This window comes from Enhydra lutris, unplaced genomic scaffold, assembly GCF_002288905.1.
Source record: "Enhydra lutris kenyoni isolate GAN:26980312 unplaced genomic scaffold, ASM228890v2 scaffoldscaffold14, whole genome shotgun sequence".
NCBI classification, from domain to species: Eukaryota; Metazoa; Chordata; class Mammalia; order Carnivora; family Mustelidae; genus Enhydra; species Enhydra lutris.
The window spans coordinates 35,831,193-35,852,863 of record NW_019154098.1 but is presented as its reverse complement, the minus strand read 5'-3'; the positions used below and the strand labels follow the sequence as shown (position 1 = coordinate 35,852,863).

The 21,671-nt window shown below is 40.0% G+C and overlaps 1 protein-coding gene across 1 annotated transcript in view; it reads right to left on the bottom strand.

The window, feature by feature from the left end:
* LOC111146568 (ribonucleotide reductase regulatory TP53 inducible subunit M2B) overlaps positions 1–20,293 on the bottom strand; it is a 37,271-nt gene extending 16,978 nt beyond the window's left edge. The window contains exons 1-5 of the mRNA XM_022502161.1: positions 20,101–20,293; positions 12,033–12,188; positions 7,991–8,107; positions 7,114–7,247; positions 6,596–6,690 (exon numbers count right to left, since the gene is read on the bottom strand). Of these exons, the coding sequence (XP_022357869.1) occupies positions 6,596–6,690; positions 7,114–7,247; positions 7,991–8,107; positions 12,033–12,188; positions 20,101–20,148 (550 nt within the window). The 5' untranslated portion in view covers positions 20,149–20,293. The remainder of the gene's footprint in view (positions 1–6,595; positions 6,691–7,113; positions 7,248–7,990; positions 8,108–12,032; positions 12,189–20,100) is intronic.
* Positions 20,294–21,671: the final 1,378 nt, after the last annotated feature.

Below are 21,671 nucleotides of genomic sequence, written 5' to 3'. Positions count from 1 at the left end.
AAGACCATCTCCTAAAAGGTCTATAATGGAACCACATCCACTGTCTCTAGGGGTTGATCAGATGTCTAACCCAAACAAATCTCACCACACTGCATATGTTCAAGAGATATATTTTTATACATGTCTGTCTAGGGAGAAAGGTTTGGTCTATAAGACTATGGGATAAAGGTAGCTGAGGGCTTGACCCAACTACAGGTCTGTTTCATCAATAACATCATAGCTTGTATCCCAGTACTGTCACAGGACCAAACACAGAGCATGTGCTTAATAAATGTGTTCTGAACTGAATAAATGAAAAATATCTAAGCATTAGATCATAAAAGACATTATTCTATGAAAAATATAACTTCCAGAACAAGGGTAATTATAATATTTAAATCTCAAAAAGAAAGATGACTTAAATTTAAATATTTCTTAAATATTTCTGGCAGTCTCTAAATAGTGCTCTGATTTATCTTCATTCTTTCCCCTGATTATCTTAAATAAATCAAATCAGATCAGTTATATGAAATACTTATCTATTAGTAGTCCAAAACATCAGAAAAAGTTCTATAGCATTTTATTTTTACAATTTTAAAAGTCACCTTGAAAAAAATAACAGAAGAAATATAAATTAAATAAGTACCTACTGAATATATACTGTGTAGAAGGAATTATTAAGAGAAGAATCTTTAGTACACTACACTAAATACAAAATATAGTAATAATCACTATGGTCTTGGCAACAAAAATGGCTCTTTAGGCTAGCTATATTTGTTCGGATGAAGAATTGTCCTTCTTTTAACATATAGATTACTATAGTTTCATCTTGCTATTAATAAGATAATGGATAGTTACAATTGATGCATTCTTCATTGTCACTAAGGTAATGTCATGCGCACATTTAAATGTAAAAGAACTAGATTATAATACATACACTGTGAGTAAGAGGAAATTTTTATTTTAACTATTCTATGCATTCACGTGAATGCTAAAGAATGAAAGTCATGACAGAAATTGTTATAGAAGGCTATTTTTTTGGTAAAGGATTAAGAGAGGTAAACGTAACAAATTTCAAGAGTAGATGTAAATTAAAAAGAGACTTCCAGGCACCTGGGTGGCTGTCATCGTGTGTATGCCTTCAGCTCAGGTCATGATCCTGGGGTCCTGGGATGGAGCCCCACAACAGGCTCCCTGCTCGGCAGAAAGCCTGCTTCTCCCTTTCCTCTCTCCTGGCTTGTGTTCCCTCTCTCGCTGTGTCTTTGTCATAAATAAAAAAAATAAAAACTAAAAAGAGACTTCCAAAATATTTCTTCTAAAAGCTATGATGAAAGTGAAGCCCTCGTCATCTGTCTTAGGTATGGGAAAGTAGGGTATAGTTTTTTTTTTTTTTTCTTTAGGAGATAACTTTATTTCTGCCATATTTCCTCTACCTTTGCCTTTCAATAATTTCACTCAGAGTGTATAGTTCTTTATTATGTAGGTCCTATATAATGAAGGATTCTTTTGATGTATAAATTTATGTCTTCATTTCAGGAAACTGTTTTTTATTATATTCTTTGAGTTGGTACAAAGCTTATTCTTTAATTTTTTTTAAAGATGTATTTATTTATTTTAGAGAGTGAGAGAGAGAACACGAGGGGGGCAGAGGGAGAGGGAGAGAATCTCCAGGAGACTCCCCGCTGAGTGTGGAGCCTGACGTGGGGCTCAATCTCATGATCCTGAGATCACGACCTGGGTCAAAACCAACAGTCTGATGCTTAACTGACTGAGCCACTCAGGCACTCCCAAAACCTATTCTTTAAAATGATACTCTCAATTATTTGTTCTTAGGATCTTCTACAAAATATGTGAAATTCTAGATTTTTTTTTTTTTTTGCATGTACAGTTGATCCTTGAACAACATGGAGGTTAGGGATGCTCAGCTCCTGTGCAGTTAAAAATCCATTTACAATTTTTGACTCCCCCAAAACCTAGCTACTAATAACATACTGTTGACTAGAAGCCTTACAGATAAGTAAACACATATTTTTTGTGTTATATGTATTATATACTGTATTCTCACAATAAAACGAAAGAAAATTTTATTAAGAAGTTTATAAGAAAGAGAAAATACATTTACAGTACTGTACTGTATTTATCAAAAAAAATCTGCATATAAGTGGTCCCACATAGGTCAACCCATGTTGTTCAAGAGTCAACTGTAATGGGAAATGTTTATTCTTTTTTTTTCTGTAAGTTTACTCATTAGCCTATTTGTTTTGCTGATTACTTATATTTGTCCAAGTAAGCCATACAGACTCTCTTTTAACTTTCTGACCCCTTTCACTAATTTTTTCTGACCCCTACCCCTCACCTCTTACAACCACAATCTATTGTATCTATGAGCTTAGGTTTTAGTTTTTAGTTTTGTTCTTATATAAGAGAGATCAGACAGTATTTGTCTTTCTTCGTCTGCTTTATTTCACTTAGCATAATGCCCTCATGGTCCATCCATGTTGTTGCAAATGGTGACATTCATTGTGTTTTTATGGCTAATATGCCATTATTACACACACACACACACACACACACACACACACACACACACACCCCACATTTTCTTTATCTATTCATCCATTGATGGGCACTTAGGTTGTTTCCATATCTTGGCTATTATTAAATAATGTTGCAGTGAACATGGGAGTGCATATATCTTTCTGAGTTCATGTTTTAATTTTCTTCAGATAAATACCCAGAAGAGGAACTGCTGGATCATATGGTAGTTCTATTTTTAATTTTTTGAAGAACTTCCATACTGGTTTCGCCAATGACTCTACTAATGTACGTTCCCACCAACAGTGCACAAGGGTTCCCTTTTGTCCACATTCTCATGGATGCTTGTTATCTTTTGATAACAGGCATTCTAACAGGTGGTTTTAAATCTTTCTTTTTTTTTTTAAAGATTTTATTTATTTATTTGAGAGACAGTGAGAGAGAGCATGAGCGAGGAGAAGGTCAGAGGGAGAAGCAGACTCCCCATGGAGCCGGGAGCCCGATGTGGGACTCGATCCCAGGACCCCGGGATCATGACCCGAGCTGAAGGCAGTCGTCCAACCAACTGAGCCACCCAGGCGTCCCATCTTTTTTTTTTTTTTTTTTAATCTTTTTTTTTTTTCTAACAGGTGGTTTTGATTTACAGATCCCTGTGGTTTAATGATGTTCAGCATCTTTTCATGTGTCTGTTGGCCATCTGTATATATTTTTTGGGAAAATGTCTAGTCAGATCTTCTCATTTTAATTTAATTTTTTTTTGCTATTGGATAATATATGTTCTTTATATATTTTGGATATTAGCCCCTTATCAGATACCAGTAGATTGCTTTTTCATTTTGTTGATGGTTTCCTTTGCTTTGCAGAAGGTTTTAGTTTGATGTAGTCCCACTTGTTTATTTTTGCTTGTGTTGTTTTGTTGTTGGTATTGAATTCAAAATATCATTGCCAAGACCTGTATCAAAGAGTTTACCACTTTTGTTTTCTTCCGGAAGCTTAATGGCTTTGGGTCATACATTCAAATCTTTAATCTGTTTTGAGTTAATTTTCGTGTATGGTGTAAGTTGTAATTTAGTTTCATTCTTTTGCTTTTAGTCGTCCACTTTTCTCAATACTATTTATCAAAGGGGACTGTCTTTTCCCCACTGCACATTCTTGGCTCTTTTGTCATAAATTAATTGACCATATATGCATGGGTTTTATTTCTGGGCTATTCTATTCCATTGATTTATGTGTCTGTTTTTTACACCAATACAATACTGGTTTGATTACTGTAGCTTTGTAAGATAGTTTGAAATCAGGGATTTTGATGATGTTTTGTTCTTTCTCAAGATTGTTTGCCTATTTGGGATTTTTTTGTGGTTTCATATAAATTTTAGAATTATTTTTTCTATTTCTTTGAAAAAATGCTATTGGGATTTTTTTTTTTAAAGATTTTATTTATTTATTTGACAGAGAGAGATCACAAGTAGACAGAGAGGCAGGCAGAGAGAGAAAGAGAGAGAGAGAGGGAAGCAGGCTCCCTGCTGAGCAGAGAGCCCGATGCGGGACTCGATCCCAGGACCCTGAGATCATGACCTGAGCCGAAGGCAGCGGCTTAACCCACTGAGCCACCCAGGCGCCCTGCTATTGGGATTTTGATAGAGATTGCATTTAATCTAGATTGTTTTGAGTATTATGGATATTTTAGCAATATTGAATCTTTCAATCTCTGAGCATGGAATATCTTTCTATTTATTTGTGTCTTCAATTTCTTTCATTAATGTCTTAGAGTTTTCAATACACAGGTTTCCATTTTCTTGGTTAAATGTATTCCTAGGTATTTTATTCTTGTTTGTGCAATTGTAAATGGGTTTAAGTTCTCTTTCTGATAGTTATTATCGTATAGAAACACAACAGATTTCTGCATACGAATTTTGCATCCTGCAACTTCAATGAATAGTTTTTTTCATGGAGTCTTTAGGGTTTTCTATATGTGTCATGTCATCTGCAAACAGTGAGTTTTACTTCTTCCTCTCCAATTTAGATGTCTTTTTTCCCCCTTGCCTCTATTGCTCCAGCTAGGACTTCTAATACTGTGTTGAATGAAAGTGGTGAGAGTGGGCATCTTGTCTTGCTCCTGATCTTGAGGAAAGGCTTTCAGCTTTTCACAATGGAGTATAATGTTAGCTCTGAGTTTGTCATATATGGCCTTACCATGTTAAGGTATATTTCCTCTATACTTGCTTTTTTGGGAGTTGTTTTTTTTTTTTAAAGATTTTATTTATTTATTTGACAGATAGAGATCACAAGTAGGCAGAGAGGCAGGCAGAGAGAGAGGAAGGGAAGCAGGCTCCCTGCTGAGCAGAGAGCCCGATGCGGGGCTCGATCCCAGGACCCCAGGATCATGACCTGAGCTGAAGGCAGAGGCGTTAACCCACTGAGCCACCCAGGCACTTTTTTGGGAGTTTTTAATCATAAATGGATACCAAATTTTGTCCACTGCTTTTTCTGCATCTGCAGCATGGTCTGCCTTGAGAGCGAGCAATATGGAGAATTTACCTGGAGCCCTGCTGTTGTCAAACAGTGACTGCTACCCTCCTCTTCTTTCTCTCTGGGAAGTTATGAAATACATGCCAACTGCAAGACTGTTCATCATTTTCCATTGGTACCTATCCATACTATTTTCAATGCATATTGAACACCTTAATATTTCTCTCCTTCTTTCTTTAAAGCCAGTGTTTCTTAAACCACTTATGAGAAAATCAGCTGGGTATAAAATGCAGATTCCTCAGTCCTACCTGGGCCTCCTAAATCACTCTCTGGTGAGGACTAGGATTCTGAAGGGTTTTCTGCAAACTCTCGCATAATTTTTACGCACACTAAGAACCATTACTTTTCTTATTCTTGAAGCGAACCGAAGGTAATGCAAATATATTTGTTTCTTCCCTGATATATAACAGGCTTGCCCATATCTTACTCTACATTACTGGTTCTCAACGTGTGGTCCTGGGGGTCCCTGGAAATCCACAGACTGAGGAGGTCTATGGGGTCAAAACTATTTTCATTAAAAATGCTAAGTCACTATTTATTTTTTTTACTATCTTTCTTGCATGAGTGTACAGTGGTTATTTCCAGAGGCTACATGACATATCCACAATAATCTGAGAAGCCTACTAAAATAATCTTCCCTTTTCTAATTACTTATCTGAGTAATACTGGATTTTCTTCATAACTATAAAGGAAACTACAACAATATTCTGCAACAAATTAAATGTGGAAGCAGATACAATCCAGTTGTCTTCTATTAAGTCAGACATTTAAAAGGTTTGCAAAATCCGGGGGAGAGGGGAAGTAGTGTTTTTTTCATAAATACATGTTATTTATAATAAAATATAATGGTTTTTTTCTATTGCTTTTAAATGCATTAATAAATAATTTTTTAAGTTGCTCTGTTTTATATCTAATATGGAAATATCAATAATGCACACCAATAGGAGAGTCCTATTTTTTAAGAGTCCTTATTTTTAAGAGTACAAAGAAGTCCCAAGACCAAAAATTTTGAGACTTGCTTCCCCCATAATGAATAAAACCAGAAAATAAAGACCATTAATTATGAAATAGATAAGTATGAGACAAGTACTCAGAGCTATTCAAATTAAAGATCTGAATATTTTAATTAAATTAAGTAAATACTTATTGAGCAACTATTATGTGATAGTTTTTCAGAAACTACATATTTGTTCTCTGAAAAAAATGTGACTTTGACTTGCTTTTACTCCCTTAAACATTCATGAAATCAGAGACAAACTGTGATTGCTATAATATTCTTGTCAGATTCCATGTGACTTTTATTTACCTATAATTATGTACTGACATCTTAACCTTTCAACTTTCAACTTACTAAACAAAACGGGTAACAGCTTTAGATTATTTTACTACTGGTTTCTAATCATTAAGAGTAATGATTTTACTAAAGGTGTATGTGAAGACATTTGTACTCCTTTTCCATTCTGGGACTTCAATTATACCTGATATCACGCCACATAAAAAGTGTTATGTCAACTGAGGCAAATGTGATCACTTTTAAATTAAAACTACTTACCAAAAGTAGATTTTCTATCTTCTATCCATCGTAAGGCCCAGTCTGCTTTTTTCTTAACATATGGCATTGTTTCAATTGCATTAAATAAAAATTCTCTGTAAAAACAAAAGAATGGAAAAGATATTCATCTGTCTTTCTTAATCAGAAAAAAATTTAATTAGTTTAATCATCTGTAAAAATTGCAACCAGATCTGCCATTTTTCTGTAATTTTGCATGTCTACAAAGTATAGAAATGAAACTAAAAATTCAAATTAGTGATTTGGCTCTGGTTTGATATAAAACTGACTAAAGTCAATACTCACTTTCTAAAGAGCATGCATTATTAAGCAGTTTTTAAAGATATAATACCCAAAGATGAACTGGTTCTATACAAGTTTTTTTTTAACCCAACACATTATTAAGCAATAGAAAACATCTGAATAATCTTTCCCTAACATTTGCTTTTGGAGTAAATTCTGCTCTTAACATAAGCAACAGCATAAACCTTTGCAAATAAAATAAATATAAAATGTAATACCTTTTCTTGGGATCTCTGATGTAAGTGTCTATTAGCAAACTGTACATCTCTGAGTGAACATTCTCGATGAGAATCTGAAAGCCATAGAAACAGCGAGCCTCTGGAACCTGTACCTCCTGACTAAAGCGCTCCACCTACAAAAATAAGGGAAACATATCCAATTCTGTGACCTCTCATAAACATCGCAAATCAGAACCTGGACATTATCACTTAAAAATTACCTGTCATGCCACAAACAGGTTAGACAGAATTTATGGATTATTTTAAGCAGTATTACCCATCAATCCTCCCAAATAAATTAGTTGCATAATGTACCCTTAAGCAATTATATGAATTGACCTAATAGGTGGAGATATTTCCTACAAAGCCAAGTAAATTTCAAAGAACAGCTATCAAAAATTGACCCTAAGTCTTTATTTTCCTCAACAGAAGACCAACAGATTGAAGCCCCTTCTAATTCATGGTCAAAGTTTGTATCTTTCTAATTCTCTTTAACAAGAAAGCAGGCCTCCTGGCCAACCATAATACAAGTTAAAAATGGGGAGCCAGAATGCAATGCTTTAAGATTGAGCTCCAGAAAGGTTATTAAGGTACAGGCTCTCCATTAAGATTACTATTGAAGGGTAAAATGGAACTCATGTCTATGCATTTTAAGTAGTTTTGATGGGCACAAGATGCTTGATTTCATGATATTTTGCTGGTCAAATGGGAGAAATGCATTCTTTTCTCTGACACTTCATCAGAAAAATATCTTTGAAAGTTAAGCTATATCTAGTTCATTTCCTAGAAGTCATTTTTCAGCCTTAGTCTAAGTATCTTACCGCCATTATCATCATTTAGCTGCTGAATGGGAACAGAAATACAACAAAAATCTTACCAAATTTTCATTCACAATTCCATCACTGGCTGCAAAAAAGGCTAATATGTGAGAGATAAAATACTTCTCCTCTGATTTAAGCTTGTTCCAGTGAGGGAGATCCTTTGATAAGTCAACCTGAAATAAGAAGATTTTAAAAATGTTTGCTTCAGTTTTTAATTCTTCTCAAAGTGTTTGGATAACTAACTTCCATCTCAAAGTTAGGGAGGGACAAGTCATTAGCAGTAAAATGTGAAAGAGGAAAAGATGTTAATATTGCTACTTTAAGGATAAGGATATAGACTGAATGTTCACATCCCCCACCCCCCCCAACCAAATTCATGTATTTGAAACTAGTGCCCAGTGTGATGGTACTTGGAGGTGGACGGGATCTTTGGCAGGTGATTGGATCATGCGGGTGGAGCCCTCGTGAATGGGATTAGTACCCTTATCAAAGAGTCCTCAGAGAACTTCCTCAACCTTTCTGCCATAGAAAACACAGAAAGTTAACAGCTATCTCTGAACCAGGAACCGGGACCTCACCAGACACCAAATCTGCCAGAGACTTATCTTGGAATTCCCAGCCTCTAGAACTATGAGAAATAAAATTCTCCTGTTTGTAAGCCGTCCAGTCTATGGTATCATAGCAACCCAAACTGACTAAGACTATTACAAAGGAACACAATAAAATAAAAGCATTTTGAAGGACTCTATACTCTGGCTAACTGAGGCAGAATAAATTAATGACTTTCAGCAGGCATTGCTTTAACATGATATTAATACTTAGTGTAGTGTTGGATTAGCTACCTATTCAGCAATAGTAGCTACTACTTTACTGCCAGCTAATCTAGTTTTATACCCAGAAAATAATATCTGGCATGTAACAACCCAGGTTTTAAAGCAATTTACTGGCATGGCTTCCTCTGGGAATAGAAATATTTTTGAAAATGGCGGGGGGGGGGGGGCTCTGGATGTCTTAGTCAGTTGGGCATCTGACTTCAGCTGTGGTCATGATCTCAGAGTTCTGGGATGGATGGTATTTAAATGTATCTTATAGATATTATTTTGTCTTAAGAAGATCTCTGAAGTATTTTTCACAATAACTTCACAAACGTTTAAAATATATAGCTGTCCTTTTATTTTAACAAAGCCCTAATCTCTTTAACCACTCCAAAAAGGATTAATGTTTCATTATTTGTGTTCTTTTTTGAAATTCTTTTTCCTGTTACTTTATTCTTTAAACGTTTACTGAGTACCTACTACATTCCAGACACTGTAATAAGTGTTGGAGAGGAACGTGGGTGGTTCGACTGGCTAAGCGTCTGACTCTTGATTTTGGCTCAGGTCATGATCTCAGGGTGGTGAGATCGAGCCCCACACTGGCCTCCGTGCTCAGTGGGGAGTCTGCTTGAGATTATCCCTCTCCCTCTGTCCCCCACTGACCTCCCGCTCTCCCTCTTTCAAATAAATAAATAAATAAATCTTTAGAAAAAATAAGTGTTGGAGATACAATGGGTTTGGGGGGTATATAGTTGTATGTATCTTTTAAAACATGCAAGCTAAATATCAGGTCCTAATCTCTTAAGAGTTCAGCTCAGGATTAACTGAAGGACACCTTCCTAGTTTTTATGTGTTTTACTCCTGACATTAAATTTTATATTGTAATATGCTCACTCTTAAATATTAAACTTACCTCTTCGAACACTCAACTTCAAAATATTTCATTTATACTACACTGGTCATCTCCCATTCTTAAAACGTAAACCATCCTTCCCAGTTTTATCTCCTTTGGACAAATTCTCAATTTCACTTTCTAAATATTGATTCCAAACTGCTGGTTATTAGAATTGCCTGGTAGCTTTAAAAGAAAAAATCCAAAACCCTAGACTTTTTTCTTCTGAATCAAGGTTTCTTTTTTTTTTTTTTAAAGATTTTATTTATTTATTTGACAGAGAGAGATCACAAGTAGGCAGAGAGTCAGGCAGAGAGAGAGGGGGAAGCAGGCTCCCCGCCGAGCAGAGAGTCTGATGCGGGGCTCAATCTCAGGACCCTGAGATCATGACCTGAGCTGAAGGCAGAGGCTTAACCCACTGAGCCACCCAGGCGCCCCTGAATCAAGGTTTCTGATGATCAGCCATATTTAGGAATAGGAAAAAAGCTAAACCACAGATAAAACAATGAAGTCCAAAGTTGACATAATTTGTTTAGAGGAAAAATATGTGGCACTATATGTGTTTGACTTCCTTTTAAAATGCATATTTAAATAAACAAAATATGTACCAACCTGTGTATTTTAATTTTTTAATTAGTATTTCTTAGTCATAATACAACACGTGTTATATTTGCTAAAAGATTCAAGTAATTTTCAAATGAATTTTAAGAAACCCAAGTATCACAGTAGCTTTTTAACATGATGAATGAAAAAGCCACCTGTGTGCTCCACTTGTTCTCTTAACCAAATCTAAAAAACACATCCTAGAAAACCACAGTTAGGAACAGTCAGGTGTGCCAAGCAGTATGACCCAATTTGAAAATACTGGGTTTTTATTTTGTTTGGGGTTTTTTGCTCTGTATGTTAACTGCAGTATAACAAAGAGTTTTAACAATATAACACAGGTGGATAAATGGGTAAAATTAGTGTCATCAAAGCTTCAACAATTGGTGGCTTCTGATTTCTAACGTCACTCTCCCTCATTCTGTGTAAAATAGCTTACATTTATTTAGTGCTTGCTAAGTGCCATGTGGCATTCTAGACATCTCACTGATCTCATTCACGAGACTCCTCTCATTAATCCTCATAATAACCCAATGAACCAGGTACTGTTAGCTCAGTTTTCCAATGAGGATACACAGAGAGGTTAAGCAATTTTCCCAGTTCCACAGCTAGTAGGTGGCAGAGTCAGAATATGTACCTGGGGCGCCTGGGTGGCTCAGAGGGTTAAGCCTCTGCCTTCAGCTCAGGGCATGATCTCAGTGTCCTGGGATCGAGCCCCGCTTCAGGCTCTCTGCTTAGCAGAGAGCCTGCTTCCCCTTCTCTCTCTCTGCCTGTCACTCTGCCTACTTGTGACCTCCCTCTCTGTCAATAAATAAATAAAAATCTTAAAAAAAAAAAAAAAAGAATATGTACCTAGGCAATCTGGTCCTGAGCCAAAAGCAGAGGCTCAACCCACTGAGCCACCCAGGCACCCCAAGAGCCTGCTTTCTTAACACTGCATGTTTACGTGTACAAAGATAATCTTCTGAAAAATAGGTCCGAATATATCTATCTACATAGATATATCCATTTATCTGTTTATACAGATAAATAAACACACACAGAGGAAGTATGCAATGCAGGTATCATCCATCATATTCAAAGAGGAAGACAAGGACTGTTTGTGGGTTCACTTAGACAACAGGGCAGCCACTTACATGACCAACTGTCCTTGCCAAACCAGCAAGTATTTTCGAATTTACTGTGTTTAACTCATTTTCTTGGTGGAAAATGCCCCTCTAACATACAGCATTCTAGAACCTTCCTGGCTGCTGGGGCAGCAGTACCAGGTTTGATGTGACTGAGGGTGAGGCCAGACTGGGAGGCGCTCTGGCGGGCAGCTCGGGAGCTCACTGTCAGAGCAGGCAAATTCTCCACCACAGCATTTTCTGCACAATCAGCTAAGTCTCTCAATGGAAGCATCCCTTAGGGTCCCTGTGGCGTTCACTCTCATTTTTTGGCCATAACACAATTTTATTCATTCTGCCAGCCACAGGTAAAGACTAGTCTTATTTGGCCACAGCAAATTAAAAGTCTATTTAAAAATAGAAAATGTTCTAAAATATATTGGAAGTAAAAACTCAGAAGACTGAGAGGCCATTTTTATATCAGGAAACATGTTTATAGACAGCAGTCTAAAAGGAAAACTTGGCGAACACTGTCTTGAGTTTCAGTAATTTCAAGCATTATGTTATACAACTGATCTTCTTCAATGTATCTAACAATATAAGTTAACATTTTCCAATGTCCCACGACAGAAGATGTGACACTGCATTACAGAACACTGTTGGCAAAGGTGAGGCCACTTACCTCTTCTGCTGTCCAGAAGGATGCCTGTGCCTGTTTATACATTTTCCAAATGTCAGGGTATTGGATTGGAAAGATGACGAATCGGCGAGAACTCTTACGAAGAAGTGGCTCTTCGTCTGACTTCACTTCATTTTCGTTGGTATCTGAAGATAATCTCTTTGGAAAACAAATTACAAACACCATTCTGTGCAGACATTCCCTCTCTATTCATATCTAAACACAAACTGGGGGAAGCCAGAGACACAGCACAGACTGAGGAGCCCATCCACCTGGGTTGAATCCTTTACTGTTACCCATTCCTGGTTAACAGTGTTTGGTTAGTTGTGCCACCACAGAAAGTGGCTTAACTTCTCTGAGTCTTGGTTTTTCCTTATCAGTAAAAATAACACTTACCTCATTTAGGTTAATCTTAATAATTGAAAGTGCTTTAAACAGAGCCTGGCGCATAATAAGCATGGAACAAAAGTGTCATTATTGCTACTTTAAGGATAAGCACAAAAATAGATCCATAAATGTCATGGTGTGTGAATTTCTTAGTCTGTGCACAAAATGTCCCTTCAGTGCCTTTCTCAGAGATAGGATGCTGGCATGAACAGGATACTATTATAAACTACTTTCTTATTTTATTTTTAAATTTTTTTTATTTATTCATTTAAGAGAGAGTGCACGTGAGAGCACAAGCAGCGGTAGGGTCAGAGGGACAGGGAGAAGCAGAGTCCCCCCTGAGCAGGGTGCTTGACCCCAGGACCCTGGGATCATGACCTGAGCCAAAGGTAGACACTTAATTGACTGAGCCACCCAGGCGCCCCTACCTTCTTCTTTCTCCCCCCCCATACTTTGTTGTTTTAATGTTTTCTTTCCGAATCTGAACTATCATCACACTCACCTAAAAACTCCTAACCAACAATTTATCAACCTTCGTTCATCTGAACCTTCCCTCATCTGAACCTTCCCATATACCAATTTTTATTACTATTTATTTGTTAGCTTTACTACAGATGATCTCAGTGTGGGCTGGCTCAAAGCTTCGTGGAATCAAGTGAGAAGCACATACCTATATACATATGACTTGGAAACGATGGCATGCCAACAAGGGACAGTGCCAATATATATTTTAATAGTTAGCAAAAGCATCAAAAGAGTTGTACTTTCCATGTGAATGAATATATACCAAGTATATACAATTAGGCTTAAAATGTATAAATCAAATTATTGGGATACATTTAAATTCTGGACTCCTAACTCAAACTGTCTGTCTCTCTCCAGGGCCAGGTCAATCATGTTCCTTCATCTTCATCATTGCTTCCATCAGCCACACCTCTCTGAAGCAAATGTGCTAAGACAAGACAAGATGCACAAAGTCAAAGCCGGAGGCCACACAAATACAGTGGGGCTTGCCCACTGCACACATGCTGTCATTATAGAAGAGACTGTCTTATTTCGTAACTATTTATTTGAAAGTGTAGGCCTCCCCAGATAAAGCACTTGAGCTCTGGAGAGCAGAAAGAAGAGTAGAAGCCACTTCTTATTTATTACGGTGCTCCCAAAATACTGTGTCAAGCATAACATCAATAAATGTTAGCTAAGTAAGTGAATGGGCTGCTAATTTCTCTTTATCTTGTGATTGAGTTACTGGATACCTTTTGAATTTAATTTAACATAAGACCACAATACATCAATGAGATAACCTGATAACCACTCAAATCAAGCCTTTTCTGAGTGTTCCATATCTCCCTTTCCCCCACCACTCCAAAGGCCTGGATTAGGTCCCTAATATAGCACAGAGCTCACTACAATTTAATTCCTTGTTATTCGTCTATAGTCTCCTCTAGACTATGCTTCTTGAGAGTAAAGACCAACTTTACTCTTGTGGAATCCCTAGAACCCAGCATAGTACCTGGCATTTAGTTGATATTCATTCTCCAAATACTCAAGCAAATTTTTAAAATGGAAGCTGTCAAGTTTTTTGTTTGTGTTGCCTTTATATATTTTGTCCCTGGGATACAGGTATAGATACAGAGCTGGAATTCCCTACCTTCGCTGTATTTGCTATGTGAACCATCATAAGCAGTAACTCTTTGGTACCAAGCACCCTGGTCCTGAGGGAGTTTTTAATGCTGATGAAACAAATGATCAATGTCAGAATCTATGAAAACAAAAGACTAGCACCTTTCCATTAGAATGAAAGTCACTTTTGTACCTATATTCTTCCTGTACCATTCTGATAACATGCGCGTTGTTAAGAGAAGTTGTTGGATTAGGAGAGCATCATGAAAGAGTTTCTTAACCAACATAAACTTCTGAATTGAGCTAAAGGATGATACATTGCTTATTTTCATGATGCTTAAAAAAATCAACATACATTTTAATACAATGTAAGGAGGGTCATACATCTCAAAGCTCTAGGATCTCTAGACTATCCTGTACGGACCTGGGGTAAGAACTCATATTTTAGAGGAGAAAACAATGTGAAAAAAGGCATGATGGCATGTGACTTTTTAAAATTTTTATTTATTTGATTGGACTCTCAAGTTTCAAGTCTTTCTGACATAAACATGACACAATGTATCACTTACACATTCTAATTTCTAGTTTCAACATACTTAAGGTAGAATAGTCTGAGTGCAGAGTCCTTCTCTCTCATAGGATTCTTTCCCAATCTTATTATACTTGTCTTGCTTACACTTAATTCTACAGAATTTTTTAAAGAATTTATTTATTTGAGAGAGAGAGAAAGAGAGAGAGAACATGAGCAGGGGGAGGGGCAGAGGGAGAAGCAGGCTCCCTGGTAGCAGGGAGCCCAATATGGGGCTTGATCCCATATCATGATCATGGCCTGAGCTAATGGCAGATGCTTAACTGATTGGTTGAGCATCAGACTCTGGGTTTCAGCTCAGGTCAATGATCTCATGGGTGTTGGGAGGAAGCCCCACATGGGGCTTTGCACTTAGTGGCGAGTCTGCTTGAAGATTCTCTCCCTCTGCCTCCCTCCCGATAAATGAATAAATATTTTTAAAACTCACTTATCCAGAAATATGGTCAGATTAGAAGAGAAACTGCAGGGGGAGAGAACAATTAAAAAATCATGACCCTACCCAAATCTTGCCTGAACTAGGGTACCAGCAGTAGAAACACAAAAGAAGGCTGCTTTAAGAGATATTCAGAAGTAGAATTAAACATTCTTGCTAAAAACTTGGATTTTGGAGACCAGGATAAGGAAGAGTTGAAGATGCCCTTGAGGTGTCCAGCAACTGGATGATCATATCAAGAAATAAGAGACACAAAGAAAGTTCTCAGCATCTGGAGACTAATTGAATAAATCAGACAAATCCCTTGCTTCTCCCATTAGATGTTTAACAAAAGTTTAATTTGAATGAACTCCCCCACCAACCCAAGCCACAACAATAGTGACAAACACAAAAGTCTTTAAAAAGTCAACTTGGTGGGCACCTGGGTGGCTCAGTCATTAAGCAGCTGCCTTCGGCTCAGGTCATGATCCCAGGGTCCTGGGATCGAGCCCCACATCAGGCTCCCTGCTCGTCGGGGAGTCTGCTTCTCCCTCTCCCACTCCCCTACTGTATTCCCTCTCTCGCTGTCTCTGTCAAATAAATTTAAAAAAAAAAAAAAAAAAAGTCAACTTGGTTAGGGGCGCCTGGGTGGCTCAGTAGGTTAAAGCCTCTGCCTTCGGCTCGGGTCATGATCCCAGGGTCCTGGGATCGAGCCCCGCATCGGGCTCTCTGCTCGGCGGGGAGCCTGCCTCTCTGCCTACTTGTGATCTGTCTGTCAAATAAAAAAAAAAAGTCAACTTGGTTAATAAAAAATGTAATTTGTTCAGTTTGAAGATATCCAGTAGGCAGCTAAAAATATAATACTGTGGCAGAGGAGTGGTGGTGATCCCTCCCATTGGTAGTCACCAAAAGGATTATCCCGGGAGATAATTTAGAGAGGCAGCACAGATGAGGATACAGCCGAGAAAATGCTGACATTGGAAGGACAGATGGAAGAAGAGGAGCCAGCTGGGATTAAAAGTGGCTGAACTAGGGGCATCTGGGTGGCTCAGCTGGTTAAGCATCTGACTTTGGCTGAGGCCATGATCCTAGGGTCCTGGGATTGAGCCCTGTGTCAGGCTCCCTGTTCAACGGAGAACCTGCTTCTCCCTCCCCCTCTGCCTCTGCCTCTGCCTGCCACTCCTCCTGCTTGTGTTCTCTTGCTTGCTCACTCTCTGTCAAATAAATAAACAAAATCATTAAAAAAAAAAAAGTGGCTGAAATGAATGTAGGATAGTCAAAAGCAAAGGCAGAAGTGATCTGATTTGGCTAAAGCCATCTCTGTCAACAGATGAAACAGAGAACTCTGTAAAGGATCCACACTCTGGATATCAATCAGGGTAAGAGGTTAGGAAGTAATTCTGTGCGCCAAAGATTTTTAAACATCTGGAAGATTGAGAGGTTCATACTCCAACTCTTACCATTTGCCCCCAACCCCCAAGTACTGGCATTCACTGTAGGGCAGTTTGAACATCATTCCCGTGGATAAGTCATGGAGAGTTTCTAAATATGAATTAACAGGAATAGGGGTAGCATCAGGAAGATTCATTGGATATCAATCCAGGATGAACTGGAAAAAGAAAAAAAGCCCTAGATTTTGGTAGCAACCATAGTATTGATCTCAGAGGTACAAATGTCAGCCTGAATTATTTTCGGTTTTTTCAAGCTTTTATTTAAATTCTAGTTAGTTAATATATAATGTAATATTGCTTTCAGAAGTAGAATTTGGTGATTCATCACTTACCTACAGCACCCAGTGCTCATCACATGCAAGTACCCTCCTTAATACATTATCCATTTAGCCCACCCCCTGCCCACCTCCCCTTCATCAACCCTTAATTTGTTCTCTATAGTTACGCGTCTCTTAAGGTTTGCCTTCCCCTCTTGCTTCCCCCTTCCCCTATGTTCACGTTTTATTTCTTAAATTCCGTATGAGTAAAATCATATGGTATCTGCCTTTCTCTGACTTATCTTACTTAGTATAATATACTCTAGCTCCATCCATGTCATTGTAAAGGCGAGATTTCATCCTTTGGGATGGCTGAGTAATATTCTACTATATATGTGTGTATATTTATCCATTCACTAGTTTGGCTGTGACTGGTAATGCTGCTATAAACATCACGGGGCATGTGTCCCTTTGAATCAGTATGTTTGTATCCTTTGGGCAAATAACAAGTAGTGCAATTGCTAGGTTATATGGTAGCTCTATTTTTAACTTTTTGAGGAACCCCCATACTGTCTTCCAGAGTGACTGCACCAGTTTGCATCTCACCAACAGTGTAAGAGGGTTCCCCTTTCTCCACATCCTCTCCAACATCTGTTGTTTCCTGTGTTAATTTTAGCCATTCTGACAGGTGTGAGGTGATATGTCATTGTGGTTTTGACTTGCATTTCCCTGATGATGAGTGATGTTGAGCATCTTTTCAGGTGTCTGTTGGCCATCTGGATGTCTTCTTTGGGAAAATGTCAGGGCAGCCTGAATTAAGATGTGGTGGTTAGCATGAAAAAGCTGCTTCAACAGGGCCTGGCCAGTTTACAGAATTGGGTCTTTTTGGCGAGAACTGAGACCATCTCAAGAGTTTTTATTTGGGAGGAGTGACATAAAGGCCCTGGTTTAGTGAAGGATTAATTTAGGAATGGTAAAAAGGATTAAACAGTGGGTGAGACTGGAGGTAGAGGGACAAGTTGTTGTAGCTGCACAGGTGTAAAGTGATGAGACCCTGAAATAAAGTCCAGAACACACAAGCATTCCTTGGCAACATTCCACTGTGTCTTTCAGAATGGTGCCTCTAGTTCCTGCCTGCCTTAATTTCTGGTCACCCAAGAGGATACACCCGGGCAGATTCCCCAGCTAGCACTCACCATTCCCTGGTCCAGGCTGGCATGCTACGAGGTTCCTCCCTCTCAATCCAGCCCCAATTCCACCACTTTCATTTGTTTGCCTTGGCCCCTCTTCTCAGGTGAAGAAGGCTTTCTGAATGCGGCTACATTCCTACTCTATTTGTATTTGCCCAGGTTGTCACTTTCATTTTCATTTTTCTATTCTCACCAAATCTGACTAAACAGAATACTGGCCCACAAGCAAGAACTTGGTTTTAAACCCAGCTCTGCTATTGAATCATGTGGTCCTGGGCACGTCATTTTCTCTTTTCTGGCCTAAACTTTCTTACCTTGAAAATAAGGACTATTGATTAGATTAATGATAGTAACTTCAAGAAACTGATGAAAGCTAAGGACCCCTTTCTCAGGAGATTGACATGCACACACAAAATCTATAAACTTCAGGAGATTCATAAAAACCTTTCAAGCCCATCTATGTATGCTTTAAGACAGTGTTCCTTAAAATATGTGAATGAGAATCACCTGAAGTCCTTGTTAAAAATGCAGTCCCAGGGGCGCCTGGGTGGCTCAGTGGGTTAAAGCCGCTGCCTTCGGCTCAGGTCACGATCCCAGGATCCTGGGATCGAGCCCCGCATCGGGCTCTCTGCTCAGCAGGGAGCCTGCTTCCCTTCCTCTCTCTCTCTGCCTGCCTCTCTGCCTACTTGTGATCTCTGTCTGTCAAATAAATAAAATAAAATTAAAAAAAAAAATGCAGTCCCAGACCCTCCCAAGAGATTTTGATTTACCATGTCTGGAATGGAGGCCCAGTAATTTACATTTTTTACAACTCCTGGTGATTCTAATGCAGGTGGCCTACGCTGCAGCATCAGATCTAGAGAAAGTGCTTGAAGCATCCTTGCAACTCAAGTTAAAAAATTTCGGACCAGATGCTCACTAGAATTCATTCTACAGCTAAAATTCTGCCTCTGTCTTTGTAGGCCTATGTCATTGAGAAGGGGATAATAAATAAAAGTTAACTTCCAGGTCTTAAGTCTGAATGGTTGTAGTACAAAAAGAAAAATCCGAATTGTCCTTTTCCAGTGAGGAAACTGGTACTCAGTGTATTTGTTTCAAAAGGGGAAGAAAAAGTTTGAGGGATATTTACAGCTTGTTAATTACTTGTTACTAAACGTTTACAAAATCAAAATCAAATATTATAAAACCCCAAGTCTGGACCCTACAACTTTCTAAAGAAATGTAGGACTCAGTCTCTGTAAGCTGAAACTATTAAAAAAAAAAAAGTATCACACACAGCCAACAGGTTCAAGATAAATACAAAAAGTATTTCTCTTGTACACAAATGGTTTAGAAGTATTTGTAAAATAACAGGGTATGAAAATTACAGAACAATCTGAACTACCCTACAACAGTTTAATAAATTGATTTACTGTTATTATGTACTTCCATTATAGAAACAGAAGATAAACATGTTAATTTGGGTTTTAGGAGGCACCCACAACTTCCGTGGCACTTTGCATAAAGTCTTTGACTTACTCCTCTGTGAAGGAAGTATCACTTACACTGTATAAATGAAGACAGTAAAATCCCAGGGAGTCACAGCTAGTTAAGTGGCTCAGTCTGAGCAAATCTGGCCTCCTAACCTGATGTTTTTCATTGTTGTGAGGACTTCCCGTCGCCGTCTACCTATCATCACCACCTCATCCACCTGTCAGTTTCCACACACGGTCTCCAACTCCTTTTAACCATCTTAGAGAAGGGGTGCATTTCTCCAGTAAATCCACCTGTCCTCATTCCTTGCCTGGGTTTCCCCAGCCAGAGGGCTCCGGACATGCAAAGATGAGAGGAGAGTATGGGTCGGACTATTTGGGGGAGGGGGAGGGGCGCTGCTCCTTGGCCGGGCCTGAAACCTCAGAGCGTCGCCCTTGGCTGGCCCCGGAGCAGAGCAACGGAGCAGAAACCCGGCTCCCTCGTCACCCCTCCCTGCGGACGGCCTCCCCGGCACTCACAACCACGAAACCACGCTGCGGCGAAGGCTCGCGCCTGGGCCTGCACTGGGTTGCCCACCACAACGTGTAAAATTTTCTACAGCAGTCCTGCACCTCGCAGGTCCCGGCTGCAACCTGCAACCTAAGGGCCAGGTATGGCTAAGGGGCGGGACAGGGAACAGCAGCATTTACCTTATCCAGCTCGGGCCTGGCCGCTTCCGGCCTTTCCGGGTCACCCATCGCGCAGATTCCGCCAGAGCTACGAGGGCTGAAGGAACTGAAAGGCTCGAGCCACCTCCAACTATGATGGGACCCAGGTGGCCCGAGGGTCCACTGAGTACGCCCCGCCTCCAGCGGCACAGACCCCTCCTACTCCCGCGGTCCCCGCTTTCTCGCCAGCCGATTGAGCAATAACCCCTGAGCCGGCTGGCCCCACCTACCCCTGCCGGACCCGCCTCTCGCCTGCGGCTTGAGGACGTCTCTCGGCCTCCGCCAACCCCGCACCAACCTTCGGGCGGACCCGCCTCCCTCGTGTCCAGTGAGGGACTCCCTGCGCCTGCTGGCCCCGCCTCCCAGGCCTCAGGGTCCCGCCCACTTCAGGAGGCCCCGCCTACTCCGCTACCGGACCCCAACTCCGCCTCCCGCCGGCCCCTAGAAGAACTCGCCCGGAATCCCCGGGCCTCGCTTCCCCGTTCGCGGTGTGAGATATTCGGCCCGCAGCTTTTGGCCCCGCCCGCTTGGCTGGCTCCCGGCTCTACTTACTGGTACGTGAGGTGCCCGGCCACGCCTGGTCACCTCTTCGGGTCGAGGCTCCCCAGCCAGCTCTCGCCCTGCCTCAGGAACACGGTATGTCGCGCTAACTCGGCGTGTCCTGAGAGACTGCCCCGGGTGGGGAGGGTGGGGAGGAGACGCTGGAGGAGATGAAGAGAGGGCTTTCTCTGCGTGTGAAGTGGTGGTGGGAAAAGCCACATATTGGTGGAAAAAGAAAACGGCACTGTTAAAAATTAATGAGGAGAAAAGGCCGCCTCGTTTTGTATTTCAGCAGCCGAAAAGAAGTGGTTGAGGGGAAAGTGGGTGTAGGGATGGGTAGGTGGGGCTCCCAGAGTGAGAGGGGGTAAAGAAAGGACTAAATTCAGGACAGTGTTGTGGAAGCTCTGTGGAAATGTACAAACACACTAAGTTTTTGGAAGTAGCTGCTGAGCGCCTCTGAGAGCGAGGGATTTCATCTTCAGGACACTCGTGTGAGGTGGGTACAGCAGTGCCCCTCCTCTCACGGGTGCAGACACGCCGCCCAAGGAAAGATCACTAAACGGTAATTCACTAGAAAGCAACAGAGATCCCGCCCCACCCCCCCCGGTCCGTGGCACCACCCGGTGCCCAGGGTCGCAATAATGTGATTGAATGCCTGCTACCCATATCTCAAGGGGGACTGATCTAAAGATAACTGCGACAGAAAAAAAGAGTTTAGCAAATAAAAATGAGGTGAACGAGACTCAGTAGCTTGAAGCTGAAATATTGGGAGAACCTTGTCTTGCCTTGAACAACAGGCATCTGTTCTGTGGATAGCCCAGTGAAGTGTGGTAGAATAGGATGGAAAATAAAGCTTTGAGAATGCCCATCAGCTCTCTCTAAAACCTACTCTGGAGTGGGGGTTGAGAGTTACCTTTCTTAAGGCAATTACCAGGGGTCAAGTGCTGAGGAAAATGTTTTACCTATTTTGACTTTAAATAATAGCTAACTTCTGTGAGGAAACCGAGTCTTAA